General features: G+C 34.3%; 1 protein-coding gene across 2 annotated transcripts in view; it reads right to left on the reverse strand.

The window, feature by feature from the left end:
* ASCC3_3 (activating signal cointegrator 1 complex subunit) overlaps positions 1-12,867 on the reverse strand; it is a 61,823-nt gene that overhangs the window by 12,969 nt on the left and 35,987 nt on the right. Inside the window, exons 19-27 of one of the 2 annotated variants that reach the window (XM_051217446.1) lie at positions 11,161-11,417; positions 10,442-10,610; positions 8,790-9,010; positions 7,819-7,904; positions 6,328-6,520; positions 5,302-5,602; positions 3,536-3,678; positions 2,196-2,333; positions 908-1,028 (exon numbers count right to left, since the gene is read on the reverse strand). In XM_051217446.1, the coding sequence (XP_051064847.1) occupies positions 908-1,028; positions 2,196-2,333; positions 3,536-3,678; positions 5,302-5,602; positions 6,328-6,520; positions 7,819-7,904; positions 8,790-9,010; positions 10,442-10,610; positions 11,161-11,417 (1,629 nt within the window). Of the gene's footprint in view, positions 1-907; positions 1,029-2,195; positions 2,334-3,535; positions 3,679-3,773; positions 5,603-6,327; positions 6,521-7,818; positions 7,905-8,789; positions 9,011-10,441; positions 10,611-11,160; positions 11,418-12,867 lie in introns of both variants that reach the window. The other variant, XM_051217447.1, reaches the window with a different exon arrangement.

A 12,867-nucleotide genomic window follows, 5' to 3' on the forward strand; every position in this document is an offset into this window, starting at 1 on the left:
TTTCATCTAGGTTCTATGCTACTTAATACTCTTTGTGGTATATCCAGATCGTGAATGGTTTCATATACAACTCAGACATTCATAGCTGATTGACCACTGAATAGAGTAGTCAGTGTCATGTTTGTATAATCCTGTAATGCTAGTCGATTTCTGTGAATCCAATCATCAAAACCCCATAAATCTCAAAATTTCATCCATTGAACTGAGGAACAATTGGACTTCACTTTAAAAATATTTAAATGAAAAGCAAGAGATTATTAAAACCCATAGAGTAATGTTTTGCTGTAAGTTAAAAAGGATGCGTGCTGAGTACCTATGTCGATAAAAACACAAAGACAACCGTCATAGTGAAGATCAGTCTCAGATAAGATATAAAATATTTTTTTCTTTAACAAGATGTTACAACTTCATCTACGGTATTGTGACGAGGTATTTACTGAATAGTTAGACAATATGGCTATTAAACCATTGTTCTCAAGTTCGAACTGCACCTGATCCACTTCAGTTTGGGAAATCAGGTAGCCTTTAAAAAAACGAGTTTTAAAGCTAGGTACACAAGAATATACTTGGTAAATGAGATGCATGATCGTCCACTAGTTTTATATCAATTACATACAGTAAATGGTGGATATATTCTATCAAGAAAAAATATAGTTTACTTGAAAAAAAGTTGATTTTAGTGATTACGCCTTGGCTACAAGGTCTTAAGGCCTTAATTTCGATCCCTGACTGGGTCAAAAGTGTGCAGCACTGAAGAGTCCCATATAAAGACGAAACAGCTGTTTAGTGCCACATAGTTTTAATCGTATCCAAATTGTTATCAACCTGTGTTGAGTACAACTTAAAGAAATTAGAGTTAAAGCCATGTTACGATACTATCTACACAAAAATAGTGAGAATTAACTACCAGTAATTGGATAATCCACATAGGTTTTTGTTTTCCCGTCATAATATTCGGTACCTTTGACAATGACCAAATGAGCTGGGAAATTGACACCCCAGGCTAATGTTGAAGTAGCGATTAAAATCTATAATGGAAGAAAATAAATCAATGAGGTCCAACGTGTAAGGGATGCTAATGAGGTAAAGTGAAGAAATTGTGATGAATATGGTTTATTTGTATCACAATTTTAACGAAGCTAGATAATAATTGAATGCCGGGGAGCACTGGGTAGCTATTTCGTTGGGATTCCCAAGAAGTCTGAATCCAAGACTCTATTAGGGGTCCATCCAACCAAGGAACTTCAGTTCACCCGGAGAGCGCTTAACTTTTAGACCACAGGAACTGTAATCCAATCGTATACATGCCTAAGTTCAATTTATTTGTGACTTTGCTTAATGGTTTCCTAATTACAGTCATTTTGCGATGTAAACTATGAAATTCAGAAATCTTCAAAAATCCATTAAACAAATATACGGTTTGGTTTTTACTAACACTGAGTGATCACCATCCATACAGAGAAGTGTGACACCAAGTCAAGTTTAAGAATCTATGTAATTGATGAGTCACTGAGTTTTTTAACCTCACTAATGTTTCTTTGACAAAAACACAAGACTACGTACAACAGAATGATGACATAATCAAACGTAAACTGAGTTTTGTACCACTTGTGACTATAAATATTGATTAACGCTTGGGTAAATAGAGTTGGCTTACTCGCCATCTCCAATGTGCATCGTTTTGCTTCGCTCTGTTTTATTCGCTTCATATCCAAATTATATGTATTCAAAAGTCCATTCTCGTTATTAAACTTATTTCATTCAGTTATTGACTAACGCCATTTAGGTCGATGATTATATACGGGAATCGGCGACATATATATTTCAATAACAATCATTCACACGATCTACTTGGAGTTAGATCCCGGGTCACTAAGGTTTCGTCCTTCAATGTTTAATTCATTCTTGTTAACTACTAAGAACTTTCTCAAACAATTGCATTCTATTGTTGTAAATCAATTTTCATCAATTTATTAGGAGGACATAGTCTTCTAATGATTTTCCTTTTGACGCGTTATCTACACATGAATGGTTCGAGGTTTGTAGAGTTTGATTATTATCATCTGTATTTACTACAGTACCGTATTGCAGATAAATTATGATCGCTAAGTTATGAATCTTTTAGAGGAATAAATGCATAACAACATTCAAAAACAGTTTCAAACTAAAGAATATCCACTCGATCAAACGCATACTTGTATTTTTCGATTTGTGAATAACTCCTCGACTAATGAACGGTCTTTATTCTGTAAACCAGCATGATGTAAACCAATACCAAAGGTTAAAGTTAAACGTAAATTTGTTTCTTGTATATTTTCACAAATTGATTCCATCTAGATAAAAATTAGTGATGAGTAAGTTTCGAATGACATCGATAAAAAAACAGGAATAATAATACAATAATTTCGACAGAAATGTTTTTCACTAATCAAAGGATACGACGTCAAGATGATCTTAAATGCTGACGTAGGGATGAGAGTAATTATCACTTTCTGGTCCCCCATTATTGTGGAACGATGGTTTTATTTGAATTACTTGGAAAAGAAGGGGGTTGATCTAGAGGGCCAGAGGACAATTAGTTGAGGACCAATTTAAGACGTGTTAGCTTTGAGCTTTTCAGAAGTTTCCGTTGGCGACTTTATTTTGTAGGACAAGATGAAGCGCACTACTGTTAAGGCCGATAGTTTCCTAAAATCCATTCTTTCGCTGAGTGAAGACAGCATCCTGTAGACCCTAAGTATTTGAGGAAAACACATTATAGCGAATACACTTGAATTAATTGTTTTTAATTTCACCACTCTCCGAATGATATCCGTGGTATGACAGAAGATAAAGAAACAAGTGATCTAGACAACAAACATCGATTAGGTTATTACGACATACAAGACGGATCACAATATTAAAGTAGTAGATACGGTGAAGTTTGGATGTACAGTTCAAGCCCTAATAAAACAGTTTATGTTTGTTCACTTCGAGAATCTAAATGAAGTTGAAATCGATTTTTTTCTTTTAATGCTAACAATCATGTGATCTAACTTTCCTACTCATTGACCTGAGTCAATAGCAAGATATATTCTACAATCTTCATGAAGTAAATGTTTTTTGTCAGAATTCGAATCCGTGTTACATATAGAGAACAGACATTATCACTGGGTTATACAAGTGGTAACTGACTTTACATATGATTATATTATTAACTCTGTTTGATCATTTTTAGCTAGTAACCAATATTTAGCTAATCAAGTGTTTATTATGAGATTCATTTATTATTACTGTATTACTCATGAGTAACGAGATCTGTTAATTATTCAGTTTCATTTCTTGTATTTCAGTGATTTAATGCTAACAAACATCTTAATCAAAAGCTTAATAATCTCCACAACCGCATACTGACTTTACAGATAGTAAGACATTCCGGTGATTAAAAAAGAAACAGTTTTAGTTAAGCATAAATGAACCCCCCTTTGTTCATTATTAAATAAATGTCGTCAGTGTAAACTATTTTTTAGTTTATTTAAAAAGAGAAAAAGCTTACTTCTTCTGGTTTCATATGCAACCAACATTTGGAATTATCAGAAGCTGCAACATAGCTAACCAAATCCAAAGCAGTTAATCTAGTTTGTCGACGACTTGATACAAATATTAGGACAGGTTTATTCGGAGAATGACTATTAATTGCTGAAAAAAATGTACACCAGTGATGTATACATAAACATGTATGCTTATTTCATTTGAAACACTAAGAAAATTTTTAGGTTACATCATGAACTCACTGTAATCAGATAGCATTTGAAAATCAAGAACAACCAAAGTACTGTTTTATCATAGTGCGGGACTCCACATCAATGTACATCTACAAACCCCCTTTAAGGATCAAACATAGGACATTCAGGTTTCGCGGTGATTGCTTAGTCTTTAATCGCTTCGTGATGCTGAACAACCAACTTAGATGCTATTATGTGGACAAGCACTTCTTCATCACACCAAACGTGACTAAATTCTGTTGATCACAGTTTCTCATCAGATGCACACTATGCAATTCGAAATCCTTCACAAACCTGCTACATTAATAGTAAGTTTATTAAAAAACATTTAATAATTAGTTTCTTTTTCTGTATAAAACTCGTTAATGAATAAGATGAAGGCCTCGACATATTTACAACATCCTGGAAGATTGTTCGAACCAAACGACCACCATGAAATGAAAAAAATGGCCACAGTGATTCGACGACCAAAAGGTTAACGAATAATACTACTGCATAGAACGATGTCTGATTAAGCCGTGGGTGCATACCACATAGGAGCTCGAAATTAAGGTAAAACAACTGTCAAATAAACCCCGATGACGAATGCATTCTTAGCTTATGTCGTTTTGTGATATTGGTCTTTTCTGAATAATATTCTTTTTCATTCGAAAATATTATATCCGAATCGCCTCTGTTTTATCCCGAAATATAGTCACACTGAACGAGTGTTCACACCTGTCATGTTGGACAGCATTCATACTAAGTTGACATTAAAAAACCGCCTGGAATAATATCTCTTTTTTGTTTTATCATATCAGTAAATGTTTGTCTTTCACCGAACAAACACAAATAAATAACTGCCAAATACTTTAATGACTAATTGAGTTCAGTAGTTTGAAATGATGGAGTAAATGTGTAGCTAGAGCGGATGCTTTTGATGATGTTGAGTTCTTCGAGCTAGATGATTTAACTGGGGAGCTTTCATTGTCATTATAAACAATATCTTCAGTGCCTACTTCATGTAGAAGTAAGCTTTCTAGTTATTCCATAAGTATTATATCGGTTCATTACATTGACCTTGTTTGTGATTTTTACATCTTCGTAAATTTCGTCGTCTTCATTTTCCTTTGGATACAGATGGACTGTCTTCGTTGGATTATCTCTGAGCTTGTGACTGATTGAACTTTTTGGTATAGGTTCATAGATTAAATCAACATCAAGCAAGTCTGTTGATTAATAAATGATACGAACTTTCCGGTACGTCAATTGATGAAACTGTACCGTGATGATGTTCTTCTCTTCAATGTTTGTACTTGTGTAGTCAATGTGGAGTAAACCATTTTTTGTATTGTCAGAGGTACTGTGGTTTGGGTAAAACATTGGACTTTGAACTTGTCTCTACCAGGTTCTATTCTGTATAAAAATCCCGGTGAATCTAATTGACAAGTTCCATATAATATTAAACCAACACTCCAGGATACGATTGATAGCTATAATTTATATGTATTAGAAACTTGATTTTCAAAAATAAAATTCATTCAATCGATAGTTTTACCTTGAAAAATTGGCCTATTCATGGTAGCCATACGTGGACAATAATGTCTACCTGGATAACCCTGTATATGAACTTCCAAAGGAACTGGTCTGACAGATGGTCGAAAATTAAATAAACCTCTACCAGTTAATCCATAACTAGTGCCAGAAATCGAAGCAACCTCTGCAATGGACGTCATAGTGAATGGAACATGTAACCATGCAGCCAGATCTGGTGCATTGGCTAACGCTGTAGACAAACCAATAATTCTAATTGGTTGACCAAGTTGATTTGCGATGTAATTTGCTCGAGAAACAAGAACCTATAGAGAGAAAAATAGTAAATCACCTGTTACGTTGATAATAATTATAACTTAGTTTGGAGACCTTGTCTAGGGTAAATGATGGTCCAGAACTCTCAAAAAGAGTACATTAAGGTCAATTTAATTGAACAACTTGTAAATTTAATCAATTCCAAAGCAAGTAACGAAATACTAAGTTGAGATTTCATTAATTGCAACATTAAATGTCTTTCGATTTGTAATATGGTGCATCAAACATAATTCATGACTTATCATTCATTCGGATGATAAAATACAGCTTCGTATACAGTTAACATAAACCAATAGATTTTATTGGTTAAATAATCGACATTTTTCTTAATTATTTCATATTTCATCTGCTCGATTTGTGTGGATTTACAGACGTCGAACAAGTAATATTCATGTTAGTGAATAGATGATCAGTCCATTATACAGCGAAGAGAATGAAGTTGAATGCCTGTGAACTCTTGAAACGTAATTCAGTGAACTAAACGTTATTCTAGTCACCATAGAATCTGGAATTTATGAGTTAGATCTTATGCAGGGTCGTGGGTGGGTAATGTTGAACAATGCTAAACTATATGGGACTCTCAGTTTCGCTAGTTGATACCATTTCGTGATGTAAACAGTCATTATTCAGTTTAAATAATTTCTATTCAATGAAAAAAAACGATTCAAAAAACAGTCTCAAACTAACATAGAGCATCCATTTCACAGATACTTACTTCCAATACAGGACCTCGTTCTTCGCCAAGTAAATGAATTTCATCAATAATAATTAATGCAACTTGACGAACATATGATCTATGCTGCCATGATCGTGAAATACCATCCCATTTCTCAGGTGTAGTAACTATTAAATCAGATCGTAGTAACTGTTTAATATCTGGAGTGATATCACCAGTTAATTCAACAACTCTAAAGATGATATTTTGATAAAATAAACGAAGAAATGGAAGTACAATCACAATAAATAAATGTGTGAACAAGAATACTTTTATTTTCAAAGCCATGTCTGATAACATCACAAACCACTGGGTTACAACACTATCTCTGAAACTAAACAGAGAACTTATTATGGATCAACAGATGTCTAAATCAGAACAGATTTCTTTCATACCACAGAAACATGTCACAAACTGGTCATATGTTTCCTTTTACACCCATTCGCTCATATAATAATGATTACTGAGTAATAAGTGGTCAATATAATTTTTATCTAATCCTTCAAGTTATGATTGAATTCTATTGACCAAGTTGCAACGTGGCCACTACTTGCCAACTAACCCCAAACTTAGGTTTAATTTTCCTGTCGGTCTACGCCCAACCACATAACATATTTATTTGCTTAAATCATCCAACTAATTAAAAATGTCGATTGGTTTATCGAGAAAATAAAAGAGCTTGATAAAATATGTGAAACAGCAGAATGCAAGGCATACAGACAAGCAAGCAGTTTATTTTGCAATAACTCTTATGCAATTAGGCACTTTGGTTCAACCACACTTTAGTAAAGCACATCGACACGGTAATAGTCTGTCTCTGCACAGCTGCAATAAGGACGTTTCTACCCGAAAAATTTTTAACAACCCAAAAGCGTCAAGAGTTATAATGAATATACCAGTATGGAACGTGGATAACATCACACGCATGCATTACATGCATTTATAGAATCCATAAACACAGACATGGATGTGATTCGATGTTGTTGCCCTATGGCCGGAGGCCATTAGCAGTAGTAAGTGAATGCATTACTTGCCTTTAAATAACTTGGGTTGTAAGTCGCCTATTGATGATCAACTACTCCATGCTTATATCATAAACAAGTTTAGTGTCGATCCCTGTGCACTGGTTAAAGTACAGTTTATGAACATCGCCCTGGTTTGCAACAAACTTAATGACCTGTCCTAGAGATAATTCATTTAGGCACCAAAAGTAATACGTTCCTCGTCAGGTTATTCATTTCACACTTATCTTTGCCACATGCTTGTTTCAGGCAGTATACATTTACGATAGAGTGGGGGACTAGTCCGATCTCTATTGATGTAAGCAGAGTTGAAGTAATCCCGATCGCAGCCTAGCCGCTCGTGTTAGTTCACCAAACAAAGTTCCACTATCTCCAAGGTACCTCGTGAAAGTATGAGTAGGATTTTACCTGGCATAAATCAGCGTAAACATAAAGATTAAACAAAATCACATTTATTTTAAATACTAACCGTTTCTTTAATTTTTGGCCGATTCGAATATTCCAATCATCAATACGTTCACGTACAAGTGCTTTTAATGGAGCAATATACACACACTAGTAAAAAATAAGTGAAGAAAATTATTACAATGTAATCAATCGCATTTACAAATAAACAGTAATTAATCACTGAGTTTTGAACTATGTCAGGTTCGTCTACACTAACAGGGAATATCAGTTCCTTCAAGGTTCCAGATATACTTTGATGGTAAATACTGACTGGCATGAAGATCTGGGTCGAGTAACGCTCCCAGTTGACTCTAAATCCGAACCACCAGTTAACAAAAAAAAGAATTTTTAGTCAAGCTTGCCTCTACACCACCTCGAATGAAAAGAAGTAAACTCAAAGGTTCGTAGATGTGTGTAATAGTTTATCTACAGAGTAACAATAGTACGTGATGGTGAAATTCTAAATAACTTATAGCTAATTTAGCGAACACAAAACGAGTCTTAATCATCTGCTTTTATTCACCTTTTTTTTAAAAAACACTTCATCCTAATGAAAACATTGAGTATGATTTTTCTGAATGAAGTTACAAACCTACGATTGTATCAGAATTGTTCGAAAGACTACAAACCTTTACAAATCTAAGATAAATTCACTTGTTGAAATCATGAGTCAATTGAAACTAGACCACCATGGAAAACCTGGAAGCACTGGACGGCCGTTTCGTCCTACTATGGAGCTCCTCAGCAATTCGCATCCACGATCCCGCACCCCGCGGGATTCGAACCCAGAACCTGCAAGTCCCGCGACAGGCGCCTAACCAACCACTGAGCCGGCGGCATCTGACGGTGTTAATGTCTAACTTCAACTAATCCACGAACCTAAGATAAGTAAATAAACCTTGATATTAGTAAATAAGTCAAAATCAATGAGAATTGAATACAATTCAAACAAGCAAACGAGAAAAAACAAATAAAAAAAGCCAATAAACAAACTTTTTGTTTCGGATATTCATTAAATACACGAAAAATGGCTAACTCAGCAGCAACAGTTTTGCCGGAACCAGTAGGTGCACCTAATAGTACATTGACATTTTGATGATATAATGTATGAAATAATTGAGTTTGTATAGGATTAAAATATGGAAAGTTATATAATAACTCATAATTAGCATTTTTCAAGGCTGTCACTGGTAATGGTTGTAATTTAAGTAAATCTATTGTTGAATTCAAAAAGAAAGAGAGAAAGAAAGCAAACATAGACTATAAGAAAAGGAATGATAATTATTTTGTTACATAATGGAGAAAAAGTGGTCGTGAACATTATAACTTGTATTTATCTATCTAGCTACCTACGCACGCGTATGACGTTCCGTAGTTGTTCGATTTAGTTAAAGATAAATACACTTAATATGCACTTGGTCAAACTGTTACAAACTGTTAAAAGACTAAGAATGATCTAAACTGAATTTATACATTTTACTAATTACGCTTATCCTCTCCTCCTAAGTAAAAATACATCTCATTTACATCAACACACTTGTCTTACATTCGTTTCCATTGATCAAATCATCCAGGAAACTTCTCAAAACTTATGATCTTCAGCTGTCTAGTGGTTTTAAATTGTGAAAAGAACTCTATATGCAACGAATCTTTGTCATTTTCTAATTGAACAATGGTGATTGCTCAAATAGAGGATAAGTTCCTTGATTTAGCCAATTTGATGTGAATTTATTAATTAAGCTATTCTGGTGGAGGATGCTTTATTGAGCGTACTACCAGACAACTTAACCAATGAGACAGAGTATTTCCACTCATGACTTGCGAGTGGTCAGATGAAGCTAATACTCATCTCTGTCCTATCACAACTGATAGATCATTGTCAACTAGCAGATAGGAAAGAAACATTTTGAATGATAAATCTAGTATTATCAAGTTTTCTCACTTATAAAAGATTTAGGGATTCGAGTTAGGAACCCTAGACTTTGTATTTGAAAAGGATTTGTAACACCTTTGTCTATTCCTTAGTCAAAGAAAAATTAACAGAAGATATTACGAATTCCTTCTATCGTTCATTTGTTACTCTCTACTCCCTTTTCTTTGATGTTGACTCTTGACAACTAGTATACTTAGACTGATGGTTTATATACTTTACATTACATAATTTTTTGAAACAACTAAGAATACATATTCATTGATGTAAGTTTTAACCTACTTCCTATGTCAAAATAATTGTTCGCATTATCATGATCATGTATCAATGTTCCAATGGAAGGAAATACTCATTCACTTTAATCACTTTATTTCACTACTTATCATTTTAGTGTAGCTATGAAGTAAGATTATACGTATTATTACAATTAATTTCTTCGTAATGTTTTCTTTATGTATATGAATAATGATTCAAATGTATGCGCATTGGTAGCATTGTGTAACAGAATCGCATTAATTAATCAGTCATAGAACGTATTAAGTCTCTGACTACTGACCGAAATAATGTGATAAAATTACTAATCAGAATCTTGATTTCTATGACTTATTGTCTCTGAGTTAATCATTATGTCTAACTAGCAATAGTAACCTTAAGTCAACTGCTAGGTTCTTCTTGGTACATGATCTTGAAATAACAAATACATGTAAATGAATACCTGTATGAGGTGGATCACTACTCGGTAGAATGAGACGTTTCAATGAAATTGGACAGGTTGAATCAGTTCCAAGCCAACAGTCACTGAGAATACGAACAAAATATTGAGTTGGATAAGGTTCATACAATGGAATAGTGAAATTCAAAATTTGTGGGGTTTTTGAATTGAACTATAATTTGAATGAACAAAGAAATATAGATGAAATTTAATAACACTCTTCTACCCAAGAAGCAGTTATACACAAATCAAATTTTTGTGAAAAACAAGTAGATTGATAAAATAACAAGTTAAATAGTTTATATTATACAGATGATCACTGAAAACCAAGAGAGAACGAACAGCCGTTTGGTCCTAACACAGAACTATTCAGTAGGGTGGATCCAACCCTCCTACTTGAGGCCAAACCCAAAACCTTTATGTCTTATATAAAGTGGTTAATCTTCAGATAGCTGAGTTGGCAATTAATATGATTTCCATTCCAAAGTTCAGGCAACCCATGATATTATGCGATAATTATTCATCGCAAATGATGATCCCTACCACATTTATGGTCAAACCACACTGGTCACTATTTTTCACAAGAAGTAACAAGTAGGTAGGCTATGATTCAAGCATACAACCCTACTAATTGCAGGCCAAAGACGTTTTTACCAACAAGCCACAGCTTTGCTAATAATAAACAAAATTTAAAAAACAAATCAACTCAACCCATAATATACCATGCGTTTAGTCAATGTCCAATATTCTGAATGAAATATAACACCTTGATCAGGATCTTCAATCCATACCCAATATGATTGCTGTAATCCATGAATTGGATTTGACCAAGTAAAATCTGGCTCAATTGTAAGCTTAACACGAAGAATGGTACGTGTAATAGGTTGTGATTCTACAGCCAATTGTACTTTTGGTACATAGAAAGCTAAACGTCGAATTTCGCGAGCACCGTCTTTTCCTTGGTAGTGAAAGAGGTAAGCTAAATTAGAAAAAAAACATGAGTGACAATCGATGAACAGGTCATAGGTACGTGATAGAAAATAGTAGACATTACTAACTACATGGTAAATAGCATACAGTAAGTTAACATTACAGAGATTAATCAAAAAATGTGTGAAAAAAATCAACGTATAAATGAAGCATCCAGTAAATAAGAGGATATTAACAGTTGTTAGGATGTTAAAGACAAAACCTTAAGAGATGATACATCATGAAGTGAGCTCAGTTGAAAAACGACTGGATACCATGAAGCACTCGACAACTGTTTCGTCCTAGCATGAAACTCATCAATCATGTATATGCGTGACCCCAATACGGATTGGAACCCGAAACTTTATATAATCTCGAACTGGATCCTTTAACTAATTTATTTATTTGAACACATAAACACTAATAGAACAAGGTACCACATATATATACACCACAATTTAACGTTCGGTTTGTGTGAGGACAGGAATGCTACCTGGACCACCCAAGCCAAATCAGGTAGTTTTCTTAGGAGGACACTACCCAAATATTTGACTATATGGTCTAATCCACAAGACAACTAATTAACGTTACGAGATGCAGTCCCATGGTAACCGATCACCAACAATAGGTTCATACGCTACTTGTTTCCCATGATCCTGGAGCCCATGTTCACCACTGGTTTGCAATCAGGGTTTTCCAACTACTCTAGGTGGATCCTTTATATCCTGCAACTCGGTTAAAGGGTCGGACATTCGCTTTTCGTCCTCTCAGTTTCGTAAACTACACCCCCACCGTGAGAAGGTAGTGAGTAGAACTTCCGTGGAAGTGGCTGTATATGCGTGGCCATGTGAGAGCGATTCGAGAGGGAAACCGGACTCGCTCCACTTTCAGCCGTACCAGGGTATCTGGGGGTCTTCAACTTGAAAATCATTGAGTCAATAAACAATGACTTATATTTCTAACTTCAACAAATTCATGATATTTAGCAACTACAGTTCAATACTATTAGTGGATAGCTGTATGATATACCCTTTCTTAGTTGAATGATTTTCTAAGAAAGCTCAAAATTACATATAGATATTGTGATCGACTGATAGTTGAATAATTATCAGCCATTGTACTGAATGAGTATTGTGATTAACTGGAAGTTGTAAATGTAATATCCCGAGGTCAAACTTGAAGGTATAAAATTACACCGCTAAATATAAGACATAGAATGTTCAAGTTCCAACTCAACAGAGAAGTCACCGGTGTGCATGGCTAGGTGAAATAGTTAAGTAGCATTTTCACATTTTCAAAATACTTCACGATTTGATACCATGCTGTAAAAAATGTAACTATAAAAATAAGCCTATTTTCTTAACAATCACACTCGCAGAGTCAGTATAGTGTCCAATTTCATTGTCGATCGACATATATACAAAACATTTATTAATATTTTAACAAAAAAAGAAACTACT

This window comes from Schistosoma haematobium, chromosome 5 (genome assembly GCF_000699445.3).
Source record: "Schistosoma haematobium chromosome 5, whole genome shotgun sequence".
Classification (NCBI taxonomy): Eukaryota; Metazoa; Platyhelminthes; class Trematoda; order Strigeidida; family Schistosomatidae; genus Schistosoma; species Schistosoma haematobium.